The sequence below is a fragment of the Zootoca vivipara genome, chromosome 16 (assembly GCF_965207765.1).
Source record: "Zootoca vivipara chromosome 16, rZooViv2.hap1.1, whole genome shotgun sequence".
In the NCBI taxonomy this organism is placed as follows: Eukaryota; Metazoa; Chordata; class Lepidosauria; order Squamata; family Lacertidae; genus Zootoca; species Zootoca vivipara.
In genome coordinates, this window is record NC_142599.1 from 11,126,227 (window position 1) to 11,154,225 (window position 27,999).

At 44.6% G+C, this 27,999-nt stretch overlaps 1 protein-coding gene across 6 annotated transcripts; it reads left to right on the plus strand.

The window, feature by feature from the left end:
• CHFR (checkpoint with forkhead and ring finger domains) lies at positions 1-27,984 on the plus strand. Of its 6 annotated transcripts, none has more exons than XM_035097854.3 (18): positions 1-126; positions 1,084-1,237; positions 3,790-3,889; positions 7,776-7,885; positions 9,012-9,071; positions 9,256-9,468; positions 10,076-10,291; positions 10,743-10,899; positions 12,264-12,418; positions 15,310-15,472; positions 16,854-16,996; positions 17,800-17,919; positions 18,657-18,740; positions 19,935-20,005; positions 20,164-20,251; positions 20,665-20,772; positions 21,663-21,735; positions 22,855-27,984. In XM_035097854.3, exons 2-18 carry the CDS (start codon positions 1,096-1,098, stop codon positions 22,895-22,897), a joined length of 2,046 nt encoding a protein of 681 aa, XP_034953745.3. In that variant the 5' UTR covers positions 1-126; positions 1,084-1,095; the 3' UTR covers positions 22,898-27,984. The 6 variants fall into 6 exon arrangements, with proteins under 6 accessions (XP_034953745.3, XP_088515576.1, XP_034953746.3 ...); XM_088659450.1 differs by having other exon boundaries at positions 10,199-10,291; XM_035097855.3 differs by having other exon boundaries at positions 67-882.
• Positions 27,985-27,999: the final 15 nt, after the last annotated feature.

Consider the following 27,999-nt stretch of genomic DNA (forward strand, 5'->3'; position numbering starts at 1 on the left):
TGACGCTCGAACCTAGACCGGCCAATGGCTGGCCTTAAGAGGCCTGGCGAGCTCCGCCCAGGGCCTGATCAGCTGAGGTCTGGCAATGTCTGTTGACAGCAGCAGCCTCAGCGGCAGGACTCGGGCGTAAGAGGCTGGTGGGGCTGGTGCTGCCAGGGTGTGAGGGGGGGGGAGCTCAGCCTCTTGGGCTGGGTCAGGGGGCGGAAGGGGAGAGGAAGGAGAGGGGACTGAGTGGGGCTCTCTTCTCCCCACTGCTCTCCCTCCTGGGCTGGGCGGTGGGGGAGTGAAGGGAGGTGGGATCCTGGCGCTGTGAATATGGGGCGCTGTGCAAGAGTTCCTCAAGCCTTGTAAAGCCCCCCCCCGCCTTGTAAAGGCCCCCTTTACCCCACGGGCTCAGCTCTCCCCCCAGACCTCGCAGAGGCCTTCTGGAGGAGCCTGGATGCCAGCAAGGGGGAGGTATTTGGCACAGGCCCCTATTTCTTATTCTTCCTCTTCCCCGTTTTCCTCCCCACCCTTTTTTAAAAGAAAGCTTTTCTTCCACAAATACAACCCCCTCCCCCAATTTCTAAGCCTAAAGGGACGTTGTCTAAAAAAAAACTTAGAAACGCAACAGAAGGCGGAGGAGTTGAGCAACTAAAGGAAACTAAAAAGGAGGAAGAACCACCCACCGCCCAAAGGACATGGGGGTGGGGAGCGTGTGAGAGAGAAGACTCTAGGGAGGAATTTACAGGGTTAAAGCTGAGATTCTAAACAGTTTTTTTGGGGGGGTGTTAAGCCCCCATTGACTTACTGCTCAGAAGGTGGGGAAGCAGGTGGGAGTGAAAATGCACCTCTACCGAGCTGCTCCCTCCTCTCCCCTAAAAAGAATTGTTCCACCGGACGGTAAGATTTTACTGCAAACACGTGCTTCCTCAGGAGTTTGTTTCTTGTTTCCTCTCGTCGTAACTGGCATGCTGCTTTTCTCCCCAACCCCTCCGCCCCCCCCCGAAAAACATCTTAATTGCAAGAAGCTAGCAGATGGAGCTAAAATGAAACTTCCCCCACCCGGCCGCTTAACTTTCCTTTCCGTCCCAAACTCTACAGATGTAAATCCAGATGGAGCACTCGGAAGTCAGAGGACAAATACAGCAGCAAAGGCAGCGGAAGCCTTGGGGAAAGCTGATCCGCTTGGGGGCAGAGGAAGCCGAGCCTCACCTCTTGTTGCTGAAGAAAGAGTGGACAATTGGGAGGAAAAAAGGTATGGTTCCAGAAATAGTCGTGCAGTGGATGTGTGGGCTATAAGATGGCAGAGAGGTATGCATAAGCTGATCGTTCATTCCCTTGTTTATAGTTTTCTACCCAGCCATAGGGAACCCACAGTTGAGGATTTTTGTTGGTAGTATTCTCTTCGGGTGAGCTGAGAAGGCTTTCTTAGTTTCTTGTTAATCATCAACAATCAAAAGACTTGGAGCTTTCCTTTGAAGGGCCTGTTTTTATCGGGCTTCCTGTTTCGTACACTAAGCTGTTTTGTTTTTTATGTTTTGGAAAATAAGCTAGGACTCCATGTTTTACTTTCTCAAGAAAACTGAGCCAAAGAACATGGGTAATACATTTTTCTAAGTTGACATAATAGTCAATTTTTCTGTGATTCACAGCTGCAATATTTGGTTGCTTTTGCAAGGCATTATTTTCATTTCAGTTTTTTATATTAAAAAGTGAAAGATGCTTACTGTGCAATCTGATACATGTTGTTTTAGAAGTAGGCCCCATTAGACATAATCGCAGGTAATTGCGTAAAGAATTGCAGCCTAAGTAGTTGTTAGGCACGTTGTACTAAACCCTCCAGCTTGTATGAGAGAATAGTAAATCATTATATGAACTGTCAAAATTGTTGATGTGGATTCAAGTTCTGACTTAATTTTTCCACTTGTGCTCTTTCATTGATATAATTAATAAAGCCTTTCTCTGTAAGATGCTGTTAGGAAAAGTTTAGGAAAAGTTTCCTTTTAAGCTGCTTTCAATATATGTTAAAGAAGAATCACACATGATATACAAATGCAAATACATAAAAGCATGAATACAAATATAGAAACTATGATCACTTGTGAACGCATCCAAATAACGTGTACGTTAAAGCACATGGCTCCCCCCCCCCAAAAAAAATTATGTAGTGTGGAAATTGTATTTTACCCCACCATAGCTACTTAACTTCCCAGCACCCTTAATAAAAATACAGTTCTTGAGATTCTTTGCGGGAACCCATGTGCTTTAAATGTGTGGTGTGCATGTGACCTTTGGATGGTGTATGTTCTCTGATGGTAAGATCCTTTCAGAGCCTGATTGATCACATATTTCCTTGGCATAAGTCCTCAGACATGTAGTGGGACTTACTTCATGGTCAAAAGAGTGTTGTGGCACCTTAGACCGAGTCTAAAACATCATAGAATGAGCTCAGCAGTGACCAGTGAGGTGGCATAGATGGGATTCTGTTGCTCTCTTGGCTTTTCAATAAAATGGTAAGCTGGCACTTACTGAGAGGGGAAAGCATGGCATTGTGCATCACAGCAGAAGCACTGGATTGGCTTTGCCACACAGCACTGAGCACTCCATGCCTTGACTCTCCCCTCTCAATAATCACCAGTGGCCTGCTCTGTTCAGGAGGTGGGAACCTCACCTGTGCTGATTCACATTCATGGAATAGCACATGCCATAATAAATTTGCTAGCCTTTTAATGTGCCAGAAGACTTACACACTGCTATCCTTTTGGAAATTATTTCATGGTAAGTACTCTTAGATATGTAGGGCTGATGGGTTTGGGGATAGGATGGGACAGGGATGGTCTAGCAGTTGGGCTGAGCTTTGTAAGTCAGCAGCAGCATCTCTGGAACAAAAATAGTATAGACCAGTGTTCTGCAAACTCGCGCCCTCCAAATGCTAATTTAGACTACAGTTCCCGTCAGCCCCATCTAGCATTGCCAATGAGGCATAGTATGGAGGGTATGTTGCTGGAGAAAGCTGTTACTGGCTATCCTGGAATTTCTGGTGATATATGAAAAACTTGTCCTGGTTTTGAAAATGCGTGTCACAAATTTGTGGAGGGTGGCTATCAAATTATGGGCTATTGGGTTGTTTTTTTATGTATTTTGTTGTTTTATATCTTGATTTTATTCTGTAAACTGCCCTGAGACACCCAGGTATAAGGTGGTAAAGGGGTAAAGGTAAAGGGGACCCCTGACCATTAGGTCCAGTCATGACCGACTCTGGGGTTGCGTCTTGCGTTATTGGCCGAGGGAGCCGGCGTACAGCTTCCAGGTCATGTGGCTAGCATGACAAAGCCGCTTCTGGCGAACCAGAGCAGCGCACGGAAATGCCGTTTACCTTCCCGCTGGAGCGGTACCTATTTATCTACTTGCACTTTGACGTGCTTTCGAACTGCTAGGTTGGCAGGAGCTGGGACCGAGCAACGGGAGCTCACCCCATCACAGGGATTCAAACTGCCGACCTTCTGATCGGCAAGCCCTAGGCTCAGTGCTTTAACCCACAGCGCCATCCACGTCTCTATAAAGTGGTGTATAAATTCAATTAATACTACTACTAATAATAATAATCGTCTGTGATAGCAGAATAGAAACTTCATATGCAGAGGCAGTATATCCCTGAGGAGCACAAAGTGGGTACCAATAAAAGGGGATGGCCAGCCTTCTCATACCCTGTGTGTGAGCATCCCAGAAATTGTGATGGTCTCAGTAAGGCCGAATTCTTCCAGGAATATCTGCAAATCTAATGACACTAACATCTTTGTCACAAAGGTTGCGACCTGTCCTTTCCTGGCAACAAACTGGTATCTGGAGATCACTGTAAAATAAGGGTGGATGAAGAATCTGGTCAAGTATCACTGGAGGATACCAGGTCAGTTTTGCCTGAGCCCTTTCTGCTTTCCCTGCCTGGTTCTGTTGAGTAAAATGTTTGGTTAGTGTTCATGGGGGAGTGTCCTGGTGGTTCTTATTTGACTACAAGGCAATATGTTGCTATTTTCTGCATCCCATTTCTCTCTCGGGACCATGTTTTATTTTTTAATGTGCTTTCCGTATGCAAACTGTAATTTTGTGAGGATAGTGATTATCCCATCATCTAGTCCTTAAAATTGTTAACTGAGATTGCAGTTCCCAAGGTTCCTTGGACGGGAGATGACTCGATTGCTCCTTAGGTTGCCACAAGGTTGAGACCCTCTGGTACTAATTCCTGCCCCTTTTGTGACGTCAGAGCTTTTAACTATTTCTAGTGTTCTGTTTCTATGGAAGGGATTTCCATGCCAACTTCCCTGATGTTGATTTTTGTTGTTGTGGGAAGGGGGTTGTCTCTCTATGGTTGCATACACTTTTTAAATAAAGAGAGAAGCTGCTATACATTGAAAGCACATGACCTCCCTTGAAGAACCCCGGAAACTAGTTTAAGGTGCTGGGAATTGCAGCCTTGTAAACTACACATCCCATATTTATTTGGGGTAAGCCATGTGCTTTAAATATATAGTTGGTATGCTGCCTCTCTTTTTTAGCACACTATATTTTTTTCGGAGTATCTGAATGCACAGAATGTTGTAAGATTGACTTTATTTCTTGTTTTTCTTTTTATATAATTTATATCAACTTGATTGTAATAAAACTTATAAGAAGTTCACAAGAAGGGATTGCATTGACTAAGCTGTATCCTGTGTGCATGACTTGTGACTTCGCCTCTCTTTGAAGTAATCCGTTCAACTATTTCGACATCATCTTCATGATGTGTCTGCTTTGCTTGCATACAGAAGCCATTTAAAAATGTAAACAGGCCATAAGAGAGTAAGAGGTCTCACAGGCTTTTGTAGCTAGCAAGCTGCCAACATTATTGCAGCCAAAGTACAATCTGTTTTGCTGGCAGGATGATAAAAGATTTGATGGAGAGCATTAGTAATTGGAACACTTACAAGTAGGGTAGGTATGGAATAGTCACAGACACATGTGTAATCACTCTGGGTGAACCAACCTGACTCAGGGCGACCTGGAGCTCATAGCTGCCAAGTTTTCCCTTTTCTCGCGAGGAAGCCTATTCAGCATAAGGGAAAATCCCTTTAAAAAAGGGATAACTTGGCAGCTATGCTGGAGCTGTCAGAACTCAATCCAGCTGAAGCCCAGATTTACATGAATGGGCATGGGATCCTTGTCTTTCCATCTTAAAGATCCATCAGTGCTTTTTAGAGCAAGGGTGGGAAACCTCTGACCCTCCCAATGTTGTTTGACCACAGCTCCTGCCACCCCTGACCATTGGCCATGCTTTTCTGGTTGCTGCTAAATGATTAGCTTTCCAGCACTACTAAAACAAGGTTGGGTAGCCTAATTAAAGCTACTATCCCATACATGTTTGCTTGGGAGAAAGTTTCATTAAAGGAGCTGGCGTTTACTTCTGAACAAACATGCATAGGATCAAGCTGTAATGCTAATAAAAATAAGCAAGAGAAATGTTTCCAAATTTAGCTGAGATACCTGTTCTATATTTCTCTTGCATCTTCCCTCACCCCCAATTCTCTGTTTAGGAAGCAGCTTTAATTTGCATTTTTACTGCAGAAAGTCAACAGCTTTCTGTAAAAAAGTAGTACTTGGATTATTTTGCACATGAATTGGGAGTCTCTTATGTTTGAGGGGAGGGGATACAATTTCTTTTAGAAGGCCCATAAAAGTAGCATTGGGAGCGTTATGCAAAAGCAATGCCCCTTTTTGCAGTTTCCCAGTTTGGGGAAAAGGTTTCCTGCTTTCTGCATCAGAAAGGCTAGCAAACTGTTTTCCTCACTTGGCAACTCCCTCCCCCACTTTTCCCTTAATCAGCAACTGTAAATTAACAAGGTCTCTCTTGTCTTGCAAAGTTGCTTACCTTTCTTCACACCCCAGTGACAAAATCCAGTTTGCATCTTGTTAAATTGTGCATTGAGTAAAAAGTGTGTTAACTCTGGTGTTCCCCAGTTCTTGGTATTAGACTCTCTGGGACCCCATGGGGCTGAGACAAGCGGGCTTCTTTGAGATCAAAGCTCTGGAAGAGGAGGGAGCAGAGCAAGGGTGGGGTTTTTTGTTCGGTAATTATATTATCCTCATTAAAATGCCATCCCATATTTTCCCCAGACTTTAATTTGGATTTACAGTTTCTATTTGTCAGGTTTCTTGCATAAGTCTATATTAAATGGGGATGGATATAATACAGGATGTCATTTTGATGAGGAAGATAACATGTGGATGCTGTGGGGGGGGGGCAGAATTTTATGCGTGAGGTTCCCTCTGTCTCCTCCTTGCTGTTTAGGGGCAGCTCTTCTTACCCAATTCTAGCACCTTCCCTTCAGTATCTTGTAAAGACAGGGTTTGTCCACCCGATGGCAGCAATGGCCGTTTGTTTTTCTTAGATAGACTTTATCATCCAGACTTTGATATTAATCACTGTGTGCAAGAACTGCTGCTGTTCTGAGGACAACGTCCTGCCCTTCTTCCCCAAAGAGCCTGGGTGATAGAACATTACAATTTAAACTAAGATTAAAACATTTAAAAGCAATTTAAACATTTAAAAAATCTAAATCATGTAAAACTGTCGCTCTTGCAGTTTAATAATTGTCCAGGCTGCCAGGAACAGTTATCTTTCAACCATCAAAATACCTGGGTGAATAGGAATGTTTTAAAATTCCCCCTGAAAGTTAATCATGACCTGTCAAGTAAAAAAATAAAATAGTAATCGTATTAGTTGACTACAACTAGGGTGGCCAGTTTAGGCATAACTAAAGAAGAGGAGACACATTGTTAAAAAAAAAGGACTAAAGAGGGCACAGATTTGCACATGCTGACTTATACTGTATAGGTGCCAATTTAGAAACAATCACAGTAGTTTATTTTTTAAATTTTATTTATGCTTTTCAGGTTTATACATTTCAATAATTTTACAATCATTTTAACATTTCAAAACTTGACTTCCTTCCCCCTTTTTCTGCAGTTCCTTAAATTTATTTTTAATATCTTCTGCATATCCAAATTAACTTAATTCGTTATTCATTTATTCATCTACTTTAAATATATATTCTTATGAAACTGCAGGTTATTACAATAATCCTGCCAATGTTCTTATCTGTTTACAATTTATCTGTAAACGTTCAATAAACCATTTCCATTCTTTTATAAAAAGTTTGTTATCTTGATTTCTTATTTTTCTGGTAAGTTTCTCCATTGTTGCATATTCCATAAGTTTTTTTTATCCATTCTTCCTTTGCTGGGACTTCTGCTTCTTTTTATTTTGAGGTGAGTAACATTCTTGCCGCTGTAGTAGCATACATGAATAAGTTTCTGTACGGTTTAGGTAGTTCTGTCCCTATAAATTTTTTTACAAACATTATTTTAAACATCCTTTTCAATTCGTTCTATATCATTTCCCAGCATATGATATAACAATTGCAGTAGCTTAAATAAAGTACATCTTGGCATAGTGGGGAGGATTGTGAACAGGTGAGCTCTGTGCCTGCTCAGTCCTCTCTCCGTCTATGCTATCTGTGAATAAGCAGCTTTAAAGGAGATTCCTCGGAAGGTGGTGGGCTCTTCCCCACTGGAGGTATTTAAGCAGAGCCTTGGATAACCATCTGGGATGTTGTCGTTGCAAGATTCCTGCAATGAGCAGCAGGGTTGGACTACATGACCCTCAGAGTTTCTTTCAGGTTTCTGGTTAGACACTTATGTAGCCCACCCCGCACCTACTCCCTTGTTACTCACCAGAAGGCCTTGTTTATATTTTATAGCACTAATGGAACGGTTATTAACAAACAGAAGGTGGTGAAGAAGCAGACTTGCCCATTACAGACTGGCGATGTGATCTATGTTATTTACAGGAAAAATGAGCCAGAAAACAGTAAGGGGATTTTGCTGCTGCTTCTTTTTTTTAATGGGCTTCTTTGGCACAGGGGCTGATGGGTGGGAGATCACTGGGTTAGAACAAGAAGAGGGAACCTGTGCTGGCGCCACCCTCCGACGTTGCCAGCTTACAATTCCCGGCCCCCCTGCTGGCTGGGCCTGATGGGAGTTGGAGTCCAACATAATCTGGAGGGCCATGAGTTCCTCACCCCTGGGTTAGCGTGTGTGCATGTGCGCAGAAACAAATGAAAGAACAAACGGTATTTCTCCAAGTGAAGCTTATATGGGATGCATCTGTTTGTACTCTCTTGTACTCCCGGGCCAAAAGCCTAGCCATTAAGGAAAGGTGTAGGGCCACATGACCAAAAACATGAGGGTTGTCTTGCCATCCCCACTGCAACTGTGTGAGGTAGATGAGGGAGAGAGAGAGAGAGAGTGTGTGTGTAAATGGCCTAAGGTCATGGAGTGAGCTTCATGGCTGAGCAGGGATGTGAACCTGGGCCTACCCACTCTTATGCCAGTGCTCTCACCACTAGAGCACACTGGCTTTTGATAGATTCCAGCGCTAACGATAAGTGAAGCACAGAGCTGTTGCAATGGCGCTGGTTGGGAGGAAGCAGGGAAACTGGGTTAGCAGACTGCCTCCTGCCTAAGAAATGATGCACTTTGGAAATGGAAGAGGGAGTGTCGGGGAGGCATCTGAACCTCCCCAGACAATTGTCTTTAGGGAGAGACCCATCTTTCCTTGGAAGATTCAGGACTTCTTCATACAACCTGTAATTAAACTAGGGAACTCTAACAGGAAGTAGTGATGGCCCACCCACTTTGGTGGCATTAAAATGGTGCATTAGACGAATTTGTGGAGGATAAAGCTCTCAGTGGCTCCTACCCATGATGATTATGTTCTGCCTTAGCTGCTGGACACAGTTTGCCTTTGAATGCCAGTTGCTGGCAATCGCAAGCGGCAAAAGTGCTGTTACACTCAAGTCCTTTTTGTGGGCTTCCCATAGGCATCTGGTTTAAGAACAGGATGCTGGACTAGATTGGCCATTGGCCTTTTCCAGCTAGCTCAACTTCTTACCTGTTTGGGAACCATTGGCCTTACCAATTTTCTCTCTCTTCAGATGTTGCATATCTTTATGAATCCTTGAATCCAAAACAGGACCCAGCTAATGAGCCAGTAGGTAAGTAAAAGCGATTAGCTCAAGGCCAGCGGAGGCAGGGGAGAATGAGCAGTGAAGATTAGCTGCATCCCTTTTAAAGCTGCCCGGCTCTGCAGAATCCCGTTAACAGAGATTTCTCTAAGCCTCTTGAGCTGTTGAGGCAGCCCCAGAGACACGTTCCCCCTTGCTCCCTTCCCCTCTGCAGAAGCCACTGTCAAAAGCATGTGCCATATGACCAAAGATACCTCAAGTACCAGACAAAGCGAAGATGGGACCTCGGCGGCATTGCCACCGTCTGCTAACCAGGCTAGCTATGACGAACCACAGCCATCCACTTCCACGTCGAACCTCTTTAATGCTGCTTCTACCTCTCTCGCTGAGTCCATATCCATGGAGCAGGATAATCCCTCAACATCTGGTAAATTCCCAGTTCACTTGGCCCCATGTGTCTAATGATCATTTCACATTGGCCTTCCTGCTGAAGCCTAAGCTGTGCAAAAATTGGGGGTGGAAATCCAGAATAGTCTTTGGAGAAGGAGGAGGAGTGCTATTTTTTAGGTTTTCTTTATATCCCAAGACCAGGGGTTGGCAACCTGCGGCCCATGGGTTGCAAGTGGGCCATGGGGGCAATTTAGCCGGCCCACAAGCCACCCCCCGAACCAAGCCGCCTGCTTAACGAGTCGCCACGCGCTGCGCTAAACTGCTGCAGTACGGCGGCGGAAATCACGTCTGTGCATGCGCTGACGCCTGAAATCGTGCACGCACACGTGGTCCAGCCCACAGAGATCTCCGCGGGACTTGACTGGCCCAGGTAAGTAAAACCTTGCTGACCCCCTGCCCAAGACCAAGCAAGTACATCCATTATAATAGGAGGCAGTTCTACCCCTCTATATTAACCAAACAATAAATACCATAGCTGCCATTGCTTGCCCTTGTGTACAGGAACGCTTTGCGTTCAATCAGTGAGCAACGCTTTCTGCTGATGTGCTGCGCTTCCCTTTCTTTCTTTCTTTTTGGGGGGGCAGGGTCGCAACCGTACGCCTTTATTCCTGCACCTTCCCTGCCTGGCTTGGAACCATGTGGTCCAGAAGCATCACTTAAACACAAGCAGCCCAATGTAAATACTGAAACTTCTGACACTTCTTCAGGGGATAAAGAGAAAACCGTGTCAGCTATGCCCAAGTTGAAAAGCAGGGATGAAGAGGAAGCCCTGGAGCCTGCCAGGAAGAAAATAAAAGCAGGTTAATAAATAACTGTTACTTCTTTTTTTAAGAGGGCTGTGGTCCAAGATCTGGTTGGTTTTCCGTCCTAGCAACTTTGGGCATTCCTTACTGTCCCTTACCCCCCCCCCACAACTTCCATGCAATTTATCTTCCCTTCCCTGAAACCCGTTCCTGGTGTAACTTCTGCAACCCAGCTGAAAGGTGCCAAACTCTGCAAGGCAGTTTTAACCACTTCCCCCCACTACCATGAGTGAATGCCCTTTGGAACCATTGCATGGCCAACGGTCTGGAGGGCCGCTGTTTCCCCAGCCTAGCCTGGGAAGATCCCCTGCAGGACACGGAGAAGCTCCACGCCTTCAAAATGGGCAGGGAAGACTTGGGCAGCGTCTTGTTTGTTGAGCAACAATGTCTTGGGTTCCATTGTGTGTGCCCAGCGCTGTGATGTGTGTTTCCCTCCCGCCCCTTGCAGCTGGCGACGCCAGCACATATCTCCAGGTGATTCCTCCAAACGAATGTGCAATTAAAACAGGGACAGAAGACACGAAGTCACCAAATGTGAAGCCAGACAAAATGGAAGAAACACTCACCTGCATCATCTGCCAAGAGCTGCTGTATGACTGTGTCAGGTAAGGGGGGGACCTGGTGTCTGTGGGCCAGACCAGAAGTAATGGCAGTAGGCCAATGTGTTTGAATCAGTTCACTGCTGAGTTCCTACAGAGTATGCGTGTGGCGGAGGATTGAAAACTCATTAGGGACAGGTGAGAAGGGGAAGTGGTGGGGAACAGTCCCCCCCCCCTGCCCCGCACACTTGCTCCCCCCCCCGCTATTTTTCTTCCAGTGAGAGAAAATGTTTGCTGGTGGGAGAGGGAGCGCTGAGAAGCACACACACATGCAATCTCAAAGGAATTCGGTATTGGTATACTGCAGGATGTATTGAGTCCTGCTTCCAATTACCTCCTATCCCCACATCCCATTTCCTTTCACCGCCCAGTTTTCTGAGCGGCCTCCCTAGCTCTCCTCTCTTCTCTTCCTGCTCTCCTGCCCCTGAAAGTGCAGCCCCTCTTGGCTCCTTCAGAACACCTTCTCCGCATCCATCCCTTGTTGCATAAGTTCCGCAAGCCAATGAGCATTCCGAGCCACCGTACCCGCTCCGCCAACCATATTCCATGGTTCTGCTGCCCTGAGAGCAATGCAGCAGAGCTGTCTGTTTCAGCACCAAACAGAAGGTTGAGGATGGGGAGAGAAACGCCTCCAGCAGCAGAGCGCAGAGAGGCAAGACTGAGTAGAATCAAAGCTCCTCTAACCCATGCACGTCATACATTTAAAGCAGTCTTATTAGTCACGGGGAATTCTTGGAACTGAGGTTTGTTACAAGTGCTCTGTGAGGGCAGCAGCTTTGACAAACTACAATTCCCAGGATTCTTTGGGGGAAGTCGTGGCTGTTAAAGTGGCACAGGGGTGCTTTAAATGTGTGGTGTGGATGTGGCCAAAGCTGTCACTGATTTCAGGAAAGTTGAACTGATTCCTTTCTCCATAAGTGTTCAAACGCATTTGGAGCCAACATAAAAGCCCAGAACCTTTGCTGGCATTTGATTATGTGGATAAAAGCCATATGGGATAATGTTATGCATTTTGAAGAAGGTCATGCGAACACAGATTAAAAATGCAGCACTGCGAAATCGGTGAACACACAGCCAGCAGGAGTATAAACACAGCCTGAGATGTGACATTTCTGATCCTGCAGACAATGGTTTGGTGTGTTGGGAGGAAGCCTTGCATTTGCACACTTACTCTTCCCCTTTCCTCCTGCCTGCACATTATCAGCTTAATGGGTCATTTTCTAGTTTGGTCAAACCACAGTTTGATGACTTGAGAGAACACTTTGGAAACCATGGTTTGCATAGAATGAGAAATACCACATTTGATTGTAGGCACATCCTCCTCCTCTTCCTCCTCCTCTTCATATCAAGGTTTCCCCTTTTCTCTCCAGCTTGCAGCCCTGCATGCACACTTTCTGTGCTGCTTGTTACTCAGGATGGATGGAACGCTCCTCTCTCTGTCCAACTTGCCGCTGTCCGGTGGAACGTATCTGTAAAAACCATATTTTGAACAATTTGGTGGAAGCTTACCTCATCCAGCACCCAGGCAAGTGGAAAACTGTCCGCAGATATTTGTTGTTGATGCTGACAATAGATTTACTTGGATCTTTAGGGTGGGGAGGACAAGTCCCTGCCCAAAGGAGCTTGTAATCTAAAAATTGGTCACACTAGAGACCACAGTTGGAGGTGGGGGCAAACACTATAGTGCTGTAATCAAGTACAGGCTAACAAGATGAGCTGCATTCATTTGGAAATAGTGAGTCGACTCCACTTGCACACAGTGAATTTATTCAGTCATTTAGTAGCTGAGGGTACCAAACATGTCAAGGGGCTCCTGAGAATTTGGCTAGCGCCACCCCCAGACACTGACGTGCATACAAACCATACCCCTCGGCCGACACGATTGGCATCAATCTGTGCGCATGTGGGTGTATTCAAATAGGGCTCCCTCCACAGTGAGGTGAACCCTGGTTCACTAGAAATTGCATCTCCATGAATTGAGCCCGTCCCAAGTGCACCCTTATGTGGATAGGCACGCATCGGTGAGGCTGTTGCAATCTGCGTGTTGGCTAGATGGGTGTGTGGATTGGTGGTGGAATGCGAGTCAAAATCCAGAATGCAGGACCAGCCAGGCACATTCTCCGAAACCCCTTCCATGCATTCAATACCCGCCCATACCAAATGATTGAACAGGGCTTGCCCATGCCTATGCCTCTGTTCCTATGTAAGGGGCAGGTGGAGTATGTACTAGTCTTGTAGCCTGATCCAGTATGCCTAGTGCTAGGCTTTGCATGCACCAGCTCAAGGGCTGCAGCTCTTTTAACAGTGAAATATTGCCAAAGGGAGGGGTAGGGCACAGGGCTAATCATATAATGTAGGTAACCACTCTCCAGATCATTGGTTGGGCCATTTCTTTGGGTTGTCTTGTGGAGTGGTTGGGTGCAGGGAAACTAAAGAAGGGTGTCAAAAACAGCAGAGGGATGAGTTCTAGTGCTTTCTTAAAGGTGTAGACTCACAGCAAAGCAGCCTTCCAGGTCTCCCAGCCTTTACAGATGTGAGACCGCAGAAAGGAGATGGCTTGTCCACTCTCAAGCATTTATCCATCCTTTATACACAAAGCAGCACACATCAGTTTGGCCAGAACCTCTCATCAATCCACCTGACCCTTAGAGCAGGGGTCAGCAAACTTTTTCAGCAGGGGGCTGTTCCACTGTCCTTCAGACCTTGGGGGCCGGACTATGTATTTTTTTGGGGGGGGGGGGAATGAACGAATTCCTATGCCCCACAAATAACCCAGAGATGCATTTTAAATAAAAGCACACATTCTACTCATGTAAAAATACCAGGCAGGTCCCACAAATAACCCAGAAATGCATTTTGAATAAAAGGACATATTCTACTCATGTAAAAACATGCTGATTCCCAGACTGTCTGCGGGCCGAATTTAGAAGGCAATTGGGCCAGATCTGGCCCCCCGGGCCTTAGTTTGCCTACCCATGCCTTAGAGGCTGTAGGTCAGGGGATACCAACCTACGGTCCGGGGGCCGGATAAGGCCCAATGGACTCGTTTATCCAGCCTGCGGCAACCCCTGCTACCCGCTCTTACCAGCTGTGTGGGGACCCACTTCCAGGTCGGAGGACACGCTATTTCCGGTGCACATATGGGTCGGAGGAGGCCCATGCGCATGCACACAAGCTATTTCCGGTGCTCCCGGAAGTGCGCAAGAAATAGCATGTGGGCGCATGCTCCCCTGCCCTCCGGCCCGCCGCGCAATCATCGCTGAAGACACCGGCCCGAGGCAAGGAAAGCTTGGAGAACCCTGATGTAGGTGGCAACTATCCAAGACTTACTGATAGTTCTGCTTTCTGGGCTCAGAGCCCAGCACCCAAGCCCACAGATAAGGATAACATCAAAGCAAGTTAATTATATCAAAGCAAGTGAATATAAACATACACAAGTTCATTATTACAACAACTGCAATTGATTGTGGGGTTATCTTGACTACCAAGAAGGCATTTGCAGAGCTTCTGGAACAGTTCACCTTTGATTCAACACACGTCTCCATCCTTGGCCAGTTCCTGATTCTAAATGCATCTGTTTCTGCTACGCCTGGAGAGAAAAGACTGCAAAATGGGCTAGGTTATCAGTTTCCAGCCAGGCACCAGAAAACTGCAGATTGAAGAGCAGCTGGTATCTTTATCACCAGCCAACCCCATTATCCTGTGAACCGCCCTGAGATCTTGTGGTGATGGGCGGTATATAAATCTAATAAATCATAATACTAATAATCCATTCATAGCTCCTTCTACCATTTAGAGTGGAGACAGGATACCTTATGGACTCCAATTCCCATCAGCTTCACCTAGCGGTCAAGGATGATGGGAGTTGGAGTCTAATAGCATCTGGAGGGCCCAGAAGTTCCACATCTCTGGTTCAAAGGGGGAAGCTGGAAACCTGGGCTGTGATACTAACTGCCAGTGGCCATAAAACAATGGCATACTTGTCTCTCACTTTTGTAACTATTTACGAGCCAACGTGGTTGGAGTGGTGGTCTCGTAATCTGGTGAACCAGGTTTGCTTCCCTGCTCCTCCACATGCAGCTGCTGGGTGACCTTGGGCTAGTCACACTTCTCTAAAATCTCTCAGCCTCACTCACCTCCCAGAGTGTTTGTTGTGGGGGAGGAAGGGAATGGAGATTGTTAACCACTTTGAGACTCCTTAGGGTAGTGATAAAGCGGGATATCGAATCCAAACTCCTCCTCTTCTTACATGCATTTGAACTGAAAGCCACTTTAAGAGCCAGCATAGAGGACTTCCTGGATTCCTTGAAAGTTCTGTGACTCCAAAATGAACATAGATGCATTTTTGAATGGGAGCCTGTGCAGCTCAGGACCGACTCCTGGTCAAAAGGCTAGTCAAGTTTCCTCTGTTTGTAGATAAGTGTCGCAGTGAAGAAGATGTGCGAAGCATGGATGCCCGGAACAAAATCACTCAAGACATGCTTCAGCCAAAGGTGCGAAGGTCCCTTTCGGATGAAGAAGGAAGTTCTGAAGATCTGCTGGAACTGTCTGACGTAGATAGCGAATCCTCTGATATTAGGTGAGTATGTTTGTGGCAATAGGGTTTTTTTTGGTGGGACTTGCTACCAGGATGAAATTTTGAATCTACCTTTGAGGCACTTCTCAGGCCATGCTGACTCCTTCAGTGCCTTTGCTTGCCTAGAATTTGCCCTTGAATTGTGATATCTATTGCTTGCCTTGACAGAGTAAACTCTGTGTGTGTGTGTGCGCGTGTGTGCGCGCGTGTGCGCGCGCGTGTGCGTGTGTGCGCGCACACACAAGTTTTTTTATTGTAAGCATGGTTGGATTCTACTAAGGTAAGAATTGCATCTGTTGGCCTGCTGTTTTTTTTCCTTTTGCCCCCACTCACCACCAATTGGCATGCGGCCCCCAGGAGGCTTCCCATGAAAAATCGTGGCCCTTGGGCTGAACTAGGTTCCCCACCTCCGCTTTGAAAGATTACTATTCCACTTTTTTGCCTGCCTACATACATCTTAGGTGGCTAACAGTAAGAGGAAAACTTAACAGATAAGGGCCCTGCTGAATCATGCTAAAAGTCAGTTTAGTCCAGCAGCCTGTTCTTCCCAGTGACCAGCTTGAGGTGTGTGGGTAGCTCACAAGGAGGACATGAAGGTAGTATTCTTCTCTCACTATTGTTGCCCATAATGGATGTTCAGGGGTATATTGGCTTCTCATCCTGGGCATTATATCATAGAATTGTACAGTTGGAAGGGACCACAAGGGTCATATAGTACAACCCTCTGCAACGCAGGAATCTTCTGCCCAACATGGCACTTGAAGGGGGCCAGTGATGTAAAAAAATTCCTCTCTTTGGGCTTTAGATGCTGTTGCTGCTGCAGGAGCTACTCAGCCTTCTGCTCTTGAAAGGGTCCACAAAAGCCATGAAAGAAATCTCTCTCACACACCCACATCTCACCTGTGTGCTGCTTATTAAAGAGTGCCAGGATTACTCGATGTTTTCATCCCAATTAGACAGTCAGGGTCATGCCCCTCTTAAACTTGAGCCTCTTATAACCTTTCGCTATCCTGTAATTCAGCTTTGCTGTCTTCATGCCCGGCTTGAGTTTCATAGAATCATAAAGTTGGAAGGAACCACAAGGGCCATCCAGTCCAACCCCCTGCCAAGCAGGAAACACCATCAAAGCATTCTTGACATATGACTGTCAACCCTCTGCTTAAAGACCTCCAAAGAAGGAGACTCCACCACACTTCTTGGCAGCAAATTCCACTGTCGAACAGCTCTTACTGTCAGGAAGTTCTTCCTAATGTTTCTCAGAAGCCACGGTTGGAAACAAGATGTGGGAATTCCTGGCCCAGTCCAGTGGGGGCTCTTGAATCTGATTGAATTCACATTGGCTTTCACACAAGTTCCAATAACCTACCTGCACCCGTCTTTTCAGTCAGCCATACATTGTGTGCCGACAGTGTCCGGGGTATCGTCGGCAACCCGCTACGGCCATTGCCTCCCCGGGCCAGGAAGGAGAAACGGAAGCCCGGCAGTCCTTAGGGGATGCACCATCTACCTCTGCCAACTTTCCAACAGGTCAGTGTGGGGAAAGAATGCAGTCAGTGGGTGGCAACATGAGGCCTTCTTGCTGTGTCTAGCCTGACAAGTTCTTTGCTCCCCAATAGGTTTCCTCTTCCTTCCTTCCATTGTAATGGGGCAACACTATCAATGGGCTCTTACCCCAGGCCAGTCAGGATGTAATCACCAGTTAACTTGTTCCCCATGGAAAAGTGTATATAGCCAGAGTGTCATGTTTGAGCTTCTTGGCATTCTTAGCCAAGGGTGTTATATTGATTTTTCATAGGTCTACCTTTCAAGCAAACAGCTGGATCAATCTACAGGGAAGGGCCACAACTCGGTCCCAGGTTCAATCCCCAGCATCTCTAGAACCAACTGGGGGGGGGGATTCCCTATCTGAAATCCTGGGTTGCTGCTGGGACACAGTACTGAGCTAGATGGACTAATGAATTTCTATTAAGTGATAATATGATTGATAATTATATATTAGTAACTTTATATTACCCCTAACTTTCTATTTTGTTTAAGCTGGCTGTTTTTGCTTCAGTTTTTTGTACATGGCTTAGAGATATTTTTAATATATTAAATGAGATAGAAATTAAACAATCAAGATCAAATCATCTGCAACAAACAGGGCTTTCGGGCCAGTTGCACAGAGCTGTCGGTTGATGCAGAAAGGATTCCATAAAAGTCTGATTTACCCTGGATTGGGTGGCCCCTGGTCCTGACCCTGACCATTGAGATTCTATGAAGCTCACTGTCCATGCCCTGTTTTCACTCCAACTCTTTCTGTGTCTCCCTGTCATTTTCTCCCAACCTAGCTGTCCAGGAGTACGTATGTCCTTCTCAAGGAAGCCACGTGATATGCACTTGCTGTTTCCAGCCGATGCCAGACCGCAGAGCGGAGCGTGAACAGAATCCGCATATCGCCCCCCAGCAATGTGAGCTACGAGTCGGTTGCCTTCTCTGTTAGGCACTTTTGCTGTTTGTTCCAAACTGCTATCTTTTGGAGGGTTCTGCCATGGAGGCATGAGAGCAGAGTTAAGCCGGCAAAGGGTTGGGAAGTATTCTGTTTTTTTTTAAAAAAAAAATTAATGACGATGTGTACCTTTGCAACAGGACAGTCTATATGTTTAAATAGATATCACCACCCAATTTCTTCCCCTCACGTGGCAGTGCAAGAATTCCTTCGGGATTCAAATAGTGGGTGGCTGCTACTTGTGGATATATTTATGTAAAGGGAGCTGGGGGAATGTGCAGTAGGAAGAACTGAAGAAGGAATGTAAGCCCTTCCTTTTCACCAGTGGGGTGAGTGCAGTTTCGCCTTTTCTTCCTGCTGTAGGAAGAGCACTGCAGAGCACCACTTTCCCATCCTTAAGGGAGTTGTTCCTCCCTTGGTTTCTGGTCCTCTGCCTCCCCTCTTTCCACTTCCAATTATTCTACTTGGCTGATCAGGAAGTGATGTCACTTAGGGAAGGTGCTACTTGTATGCTCACCCCCAACTTCCTATAAGTAGTGGTTGGTTGACTGGCTGAGTGAGAGTGAAGATACTCACTGTATGCAACAGATATAATGGAAGTGTGTTCATTGATGGCTAATAAGGAATTTGGGGTCCTTTACTACTTGATATTCTGGATGCCTGATGCCACAACATGTTCTCTGCTCTCTGTGTTCACAGGCACCATCTGTCTCCAACCCTTCTGTCACATGTACTGGGGTTGCACTCGAGTGGCATGTTTTGGTTGCTTGGCACCATTCTGTGGTAGGTTGGACCACTGTCTCGCTCCAGGAGTCTTTTTTTTTTTTTTTTTTTGCTGTTGGAGGAATTGCTATTGATGGAATTTTCTCAAAAACTCTTGAGGAATTTGGGAGCACTGACCATTGGAAGCTGAGACAATTTGGCTCCCAGCAATATTAGCAAACACATGAAATTTCTCTTAAGCTGTTTGATACATACCTTGGTAAATGTAATCAACTTTAAAGTGTTTTTCCACAACCAAAGTTGGCCTTGGCATATTTTAAAACACAGTCCTGGTTGAGACTGTAATATTTTACTAAACTCACCCAATGGAGAGAAGCCTCTGTGCCCCTGTGGAGGTTACTGGTTCAGACAAATTGTGCAGGAAGAGGTGGCTTACCATTGACAGTGATGCCTTTCTCCAGGTGGGAAAGAGCACTTCAGGTGTTGGAAGCAGGCATTCCTGTAGCGTGCACTGATAAATATTCTTGGAGCTGGCAACTTCTGCAGGCAGGTGGAGGCTTCTGGTCTCTGGGAAATCGAGGCCCATTAAAAGGCTTCCTAAACAAAGCTAAATTGTGCTCCACAGAAGACCCTGAGCAGGGTAGATTCATGATTTAGGGTGTAGAGAACCATGAATGAGATCCATGATGGCTTCCATTTATAATGTTCCCATTTCTATTCATGCATTCTAAGATCTGTCTGACAATGCTGCAAAGCACAATCCCTAATGTGGACTCTAGTGGCATCCTCTTTGAGAACCTAAGAATAGTCCTGCTGCATCAGGCCAATGGTCTGTCTGCTCCATCTTGTTCTCAATGTGGCCATCCCAATGCCTATGGGAAGCCTGAAAGCAGGACGTGATCAAAACAGCACTCTCCCACTTGTGACTCCCAGCAACTGCCATTCAGAGGCTCCCTGCTTCCAGTTGTGGAGGGAGAACATAGCCATTGTGGCTAGTAGCAGTTGATAGACACTTTTTATCCCTTGGTTGAGCGTGTTACCTTCTGCAGGAGGGGATTCCCATGCATCCAGTTTCCAGCCCTTGACATGGAAACTAATACTTCTGATCTCAGTGAAGCCAGTACTCCAGTTCTGTGAGCTTGAAATCATGACTTCTAGGCACTGAAGGTCATCCTTGCGGTGAGAAAAGACAAGACGCCTCTTGGGTATTTCAGAGCAAGGATAATTTTCCCTCTCTTTTTCATTTCCTTACAGAAATAAATCTTGGTGACAAGTGTTTAGATGGCGTCCTTAATGGCAATAACTATGAATCGGACATTCTAAAGGTATATTCAGTTTTAAAGTATATCAGTTGACAGACTATAACTGCTTAACCTAGTTTGCAGAATACATTTTTACTACTTTCCATGGGGTGGTTGGGTGGGTCAAGTTGTTTAGTGGATCTCTTTTACATGCTGCTGACTACCCTTTTCTCTCATCTGAGGATTACCTGGCATCCAGGGGTTTAACATGGAAAAATATGTTAAACGAAAGTCTCCTAGCTCTTCAAAGAGGAGTTTTTATTTTACCAGGTAAGCCCCATCTTTTCTCTCTGACTTGAGCTTTCCAGAGGCTTATCTTCTGTGTTGTGCGCTTTCAGGGAAGCAAATTACATTTCCCCATTTGTACCTACCCAAACCTTGATCCTATCCTCTTCAGAAACCCTGTTCCGCAACTATCTCCACCAGGTGAAGTGACTGGCTAACTGCCAGAAGAAAAGGCCTTTTAAGTGGTGGCACTCTGGTTATGGGATAGCCTTCCCAGAGACGTTGGCCTGACACCATCTTTGTGGTCCTTTCACCACCTTTCAGTTCACCAAGGCCTTTCAGATAACTTACAGCAAGCATATGAACTCTTGACGAATTGCTGCCTTTTTCGAATATTTCATGAAATGGCTTTTTTGGCCCCTGACTATCTGCAACTCTGATTCTCCTCTGCCCTCCAGATTACCGCATTACTGGAGAAACTGTTCTCTGTTACTGTTGTGGCCTCCGCAGCTTCCGAGAGCTTGCTTATCAGTACAGGCAGAATATTCCTGTTACTGAATTGCCAGGTATGGAAAAACTGTCTTTGTCATTCATTCATTCATTTATTCCCCACCCATTCATTTATTCCCCACCTTTCCCCCCTGGTTTATAACAAAAGCCAACAAACAACATTAGAAATAAATCAGTTTTAAATAAAATTGGAAGCATTGGTTAAATATTTCTATTTATATTTCCTGAGCGATTCAGTCGCCAGTCAGTCTGCATTTTGGGATGGCAATTAGCTGTGCCACACCTACATAAAGTTGCTACTATTCTGAAGTTGGAAAGGGCAGGTAACGGCAGCAGTACTCTGAGCAGTTTTAGATGGCTGAGGACTGCCAGACCCTAACCCACGTTCACAACTTTCCCCCTCTCATATGTGATCTGGAAAGTATGTCACTCAATTTTCATTGTAGAGAGAATCTTTAAATCTTGTACCAAAGGGCAAAAGAAACCTACAGTAATTCTCTCCCATTATTTCTCTTCCACAATACAAATGTTTTGGAGGGCTATTCAGTTTGCTCTGCATTAGGACTATATTTACTGTATGGTGTGTGTTAAAATTCCAGGACAAGACTAACCCATGTGCATACGCTTCAGTAACAGCTTAGCATGCACTATGCTAGCATTAAGTATCCGTATTTTAAAATACATGTTGCTGTTGCTGTTTCTATTACCGGGTATATCTTGTTAAATTTCAATAATTTCCACGTATACATATTGTTGTTGTTTGGTTTGGTCCCCCAACTGATAATCTACTTACATGGCTTTGCACTTGCTACCAAATAATTTTCCAGACCTTATTTTAGAACAACAACATTGATTGACTGATTCCCCCACCCACCGGCCCTCAAATCTCTCTGCTTTTAATTAACATCAATTGTGCATCAAATGTGGTGTTGTTTTTTTCTTACAGTGGCTGTCACATCACGCCCTGATTGCTATTGGGGGCGCAATTGCCGGACTCAGGTCAAAGCTCACCACGCAATGTGAGTTGCCCCTGCCCCTACCCTCATCCCCTCATTACTTTTCTATAAGAACATAAATCTGTGTGCATTTCAGGATCAGGGTAATGGTTCCACCAGAAAAAACCGTATGCACAACTTTTTCTATACTTCTGATGAGAGATCATTTCCCTCTCATGATGCTAACTGTTACTCCAGCACTGGAATTATATGCTCTGTGCACCTAAGCCCAGTCAGCACTCTGGGAGCTGGGTTCTGGACCAATGGACGTTTTAGAGTACTCTTCAAAGGCAGCCCCGTGTAGGTATTAGATATTGGTTGCATTCAAAAATTGCACTAAACCCTGTTGCAAGAATAAAACCAGCGTCTCCTTGGGCTTGCGTGCCTGCTCTCCTGTCTTCCAGTGCAGAGCTACAAAAAGGTGATAGAAAGTTTCTGCTTTAACCACAGTTTATCATGTCACTGAAACCCTAAACTGTGTTTAGTTTCAAATGTGATTAGTGGAAACCAGGCAACTTTGAATTAATCATAGTTAAGTTAACATTAACCACAGTTTGCCTAAGTTTGGACTACAGAGCAAACTACAGGTAAACTCATTCACATAGCACAATTCTATGTTTAGTGTTGCATTCAAACCAGTGCATTATTTCAAAACAGCTAATAATTTGAATATAGTATGTTTTAATATTAATTTATCAACAACAAAAACTTCCCATCTAATGTGGGAAGGAAACTTGACAGTGCTAGCTCACTTTGAACATTATAAGAACATGAGCTGCCCAGAAATCTGCCCAGGGGCTATAAACAGTTTCAACAGTTCACATGTGGGGTGGGGGCAATAGTGTTTTTCTTTAAATTTGACATTAACCACCCTAAAAATGCGAGCCTTGACTTAAAACAAAAGGTGGGGGATAGCACTCAAGATTATAAAATGGTGAGATAGGTGGGATTTGTTCGTTGGAAACTGTGTCCAGGAAAATCCAGAATTCGGAAGGCGAATTTCATTAAAAGCAGCTCAAAAACGCCCGCCCATCCGCCAAAGAAGAAGAAGCTCAACAACTTTGCCAAAACAAATCACATCAACTGTTTGCTTGTTTTCTCTTATGTTTTCTAAATTTTAACTCAAGTCTTTTGTTGTTCCAGGAAATTCAATCACATCTGTGAACAAACACGATTCAAAAACTGAAGGTTTTTTAACTGGCCTGAATACTCGCAGCCTGTAGGAAAGGAGGGGAAAATTAAATCTGCAATACTGACCGTACAGCTATTGTTTCATTGTTCCCTCATAGCAGGGAATTGGTAACTCTTTTTACATCAGATGCTCTGGTGTATATTTTTGATTTGTAAAACATTTTTCACAGTTTATGAGCAGGTCAGTGTCTTTTTTTTCTTTTCTTTTCCTTCAATAGACAGTGTGGAACAAGCAATTCATTCATGATTAGTCTGCCCCTGCTTCATCATGTTTTTGACTTAATGACATCATCATTGGACTGAAGGATTCTAATGGCATTGAATAAAGTAGGGGGAGTCTACGCTGTGTGGCAGTAATTGCGCTGTTCAAATATATTGAGAGCTATTGTTTGTGGGGTGAAGTAGGACTACAGGGTGGGTGCAAAAAGTTGCTAGGCAAGCGATAAGCTCCTTCTTGACACACAGATGGGCAGCAGTAGTTACCCACTCCACCCAAGTGGTGTAGTGGAGGACAGTTGGGGCTGTGTCTACAGGGTCTTGCTAAGGCGATTGGTTGCATGGCCCTTCAATCAACATGGCTGTCAAAAAGATCACAGCTGGATTTGGCCTGGCCTATCCAGTTGTCAGGGGCGACTTGTGATACCCTGCCCTTTCTTGCAACATTTGCTCCTGAGTGCTGCAATGCCCAATCAGCGCAGCTGGAATGTACCCTTTTTATTTGTGGTGGTGATGAGATAAATGGGAGCAATCTCTTTTTATTTTCTTTATTTTTTGGTCAGGTCTTTTGCTTTTACCAGTGTGGTGTAGTGGTTAAGAGCGGCAGACTCGTAATCTGGGGAACCGGGTTCGCATCTCCGCTCCTCCACATGCAGCTGCTGGGTGACCTTGGGCTAGTCACACTTCTCTGAAGTCTCTCAGCCCCACCCACCTCACAGGGTGTCTGTTGTGGGGGAGGAGGGGAAAGGAGATTGTTCGCCGCTTTGAGACTCCTTTGGGTAGTGATAAAGCGGGATATCAAATCCAAACTCTTCTTCCTGGAATCCCTGAGGCTCTGCTCCCTTCTCCTCCCCTTAGATACGTTTGCTTTTCAGTCTTGGGACCAGAGGGATAGCAAGACAGTCACCTTCTTGTTTTGACAACCATTGGACTTTTGAGATCAAAATAACAGCAATCCTGGACCTCGTTTTACAAAGCGAATGTGTTCATGCAAGTCTTTCTTTTCTTTTTTAACAGCCATTGGGAGAGAAGTGGAAGTAATATTTTAGAGCAACCCCTCCAATTGTTGACATTTGCTGTCCCCTACTTATAACCCAGTTACACTGGAGACTTGTTATTCCTTACCTAGACCATAAAGGTGATCTCTAGGTTGTTGTACGGAATGGGCGCAATCCAAGCAAAGTCAATAACTTTTAGTTGCTGGTGCTGTCAGTAGAATTTTTATTATTATTATTTTGATTGGACCTCCCCTTATTCTTATATTTCCTGCGTTCTTTTCATTACACATAGAGGAAAGTTGTTTTTGTCTCTGCTTATATGATAGGCATGGTGGTAGAATCGCGCATCTTATTCTAAGCATTTTTAAGCTCTCCTTTTGACTTTAGAATTACACACAAAGCAGTACAAATAATAGGAATTGCCTTTGAAATCAGGAATTGCCTTTTGAAATTATCTGTGCATGAATACATTTCTACTTTGCAAATTATGCTGCAGATTGTAACAGTTGGATCAAGGCAGCCTTGAGCAGTGTAGGATGTAGAAATAAGTTGCTTCCTCAGGCGCCCCGCCCCCCCCCCCCAAATTCTGGAATTATGTTGCTAAATTAGCAATGCCGCTGTTCAGCAATACACTAGATGATGCTTTGCAATGTACATTTTTACAACATAAGATTGCTTTTTAAAAACATCAATGTGCTGGTACGGGTAGATTTAATAATGCCAAGAGCACAGTCTTCCTTTTTGTAATAATGGGGCATGGTGCAACACATTAACTTCCCATACCCTAAAACAGTAATGTGGGAACTCACCCAAAGAGAAAGCCAACAGGCTAATCCAGGATGTTTGCCTACCCAAGTGTCCTTTAAGGGTGGGTCTAAGGCATTTACAAAAGGATTTGTCACTTTTAAGTGTGTAAAAACGTTGTTCTTTCACTCCTGGCTTTAAAAACATAGAGCTTCCAAAGTGTTATGGTTTACTAACCACACCCAAACCATTTGTAATAGAAACTTATTCCCCACCCCACCCCACCCCGAAAACGCCAACCTAACATAATGAGCGCCTGCTCACTGTAGCCATAGGAAAATTTTAAGTGGAGTGCCCTTAAACCTTGATGCAGTCGATTGACTGGATGCTCTAGATTGCATCCTAAACATGGCTTAGTAGGTTTAAGTCTGGGTTCACAATCTGGGGACCCTGTCCATAAATCCTGTTAGTGGTGCAGGAGCCAATTCCCTGTACAGCCGTACCTTGGTTCTCAAACACATTGGAACTTGGATGTTTTGGCTCCTGAACACCAAAAACCCAGGAGTGTTCTGGTTTTTGAACTTTTTCGAAAGCTATACATCCAACGCGGCTTCCGACTGAGTGCAGGAAGCTCCTGCAGCCAATTGGAAGTCACGCCTTGGTTTTTTAACTGTTTCGAGAGTCAAATGGATTCCCGGAATGGATTAAGTACGAGAACCAAAGTACAACTGTATCCACTTCCCCGACTTGAAGATGCAGGAGAGCAGGATGGGGAGAACACATGCTATGTCTATCCACTGCAATTTGGCCTGTGACACTTTTTTAGGTCCTTTCCACCTCTCCTACACATCTCCAGTCCAACATGGGAAATTGCTACAGGGAAGTGGTTTCTATGTTATCAGTACCATAAGTTTGAAACAGATTCCCAAGCCCAGCCTGATGTCAAGTTGTATTCTTGGACTATGTGGTGCTTTCATTTCCTGAAATAATGTTAACGGTGTGCTGGCATTGGAAAGACCAAAAGGCAATACTGCACAATGTAAAATACATTACCTTTTGGGAAATCAGAATTACTGCTGGATTTCATTCTGAAAGCAAAGGGTGAAGACATACACAGGACAAAAGAATGTTTTTAGTCGATTACTGCCGTTGTCTTAACTCAAACTCTCCAGATGTTACACTTAAAGAACTGTTGCTGGTGTGCTGGACCACAAATCTGGCAACTGTCGTCAACAGAGGGCTAGAAGCAGCTTACTGCCATGGAAATAGCATGGTGCTTGAGAAGGGAAATAACAGCTTTTTCTTCATGTATACATTTAAACTTAGAGCAGTCCTTGCTTAAACAGGCTTCCCAACCCAACTGACCTAAAACTTACCCAGGAAAACGATAGACAAATATGCAATATTATAAATTATGTAATAGTACCCAATTACGTGTCTGCATATCTGTATTGTTGTACTTGGTAGAGTAGAAGTCAGTCCAGAGCATAAGGACAAGTTTGTTATAATTGGGATAATCCATTTGGGTAACGCTGTTCCAAGCATGTATCATTTCAGGTTGCAATGGTGACTTCCATGTCTCAATGCTTCTCCCATAATCACAAACATTAGCATGCCAGAAGTAGGGGGTTAACCTTTTCTTCTTTATAAAGAGAACTTTTTTTGTGGGAGAGTACTCAAACATGCAGTCAGGAGACTAAAAGTGGAATTATCTTCTGGTTTTAGGTCATCTAGCAGCTTGCACTTAATCTCTTCTGTGGTAACAGGATTCACTTAAACTGCAGCCTATAACTTGCCAAGTTGCAAGCTCACAATCAGTGGGGGAGTTACTAACATTTAGCAATGCGAGTATATGATATTGGGGATGAAGAGGGTGAGTGAAGTGTATATCTTGAACTTGGATCTGTAAAGCTTTTGCAGGAAGAATGGGTGGCTTTTTAAGATGCCTGTTTAGTACCTACAAAATAGTATGGAATGGCCTATTTTTAAGGGGAAAGCTGGTCTGGAATAATCCTTGCAGTTGACAAATGGAAAATGTGCATTTAGTTTCAGTTCTGACACTTGAGTTTTCTGTTGTGTGTGTTTGTGTTTAAAGCTTGAGGGGGGGGGGAATAGTGTAAAAGTCTGCAGTTACGGAATCCTCTAAGGCTGAGCATTTCCAGCTGTTTGGTCTCTGTTTCAGCTCAGCATGTGCGTGTGAGCACATTTTTTGCATATGTGAAAAAGGGGAGCCCCTTGCACTTCTGTTTCCAGGGCATGCTTTGCATTCCCTGTTGCTTCTTCCTGTATTCAGAATTGGCATCCAGCAAAGAGTTTCTTTTGATTGCTGGATGGGTTGAAAATTATGGGCTCCTCACTCCCCTGAAAAAATGGTGCTTTATACTTGACTTGTAATGGTTCACATTAGGCATGTATATTCTTGCTCTGGGCACATCAATAACCATGTTATGAGTAAAAAGAAATTGAAGCAATCGGCTGTGCTGCACATCAGAGGGCTGTGAATTTGATGCCACCACACTCCTCTCACACACACATATATACACACTAAATCTACTTTTTCTATGCATTAGGCGATTGAAGTATTGCAATGGAATGAAAAGGGTTTTTTGTGCATACGCTGTATCTTTTTTAAAAGAATGAAAATAATTAATATTGCCAATGTTGGTGGGGCTGAATTGACCTTTAATCTTTAATATGCTCTTTTAAGTATTGAAGAGCACCATTGTTCATGGGTATTACATACTCTTACATGTTTTAGTCCTTTTTTTAAAAAAGCAAAAAAAGCAAAAAAGCAAATTGTATGGATTGGCCGGGTGATATTTTTTAGTTAATGTGTTAACTTCTAAAAGTTTACTTGATGTTTAAAAACTGTAAATGGTTTGGCATATTTTAACCTCTCTGAAGTACAGGCTTCACCTCCCTTCTGTAAGAGAGAGAGAGACAAAACACTGGGAGTTGGAGAATAGTCTGTTCTTAGGATAGATGTGGAAAACTGAGGATTGTGTATTGCTAAATAAGGCCTAGTCTCCTCCTCTGGGATATTCTTCTGTAAAGAAGGTGGGCAAATAGTTCTTCCAACCTTTTTTGTGGCAATGTCAAGGATTAAAAAGTTTACTCATGAAAACTGCTTCTACTGTCT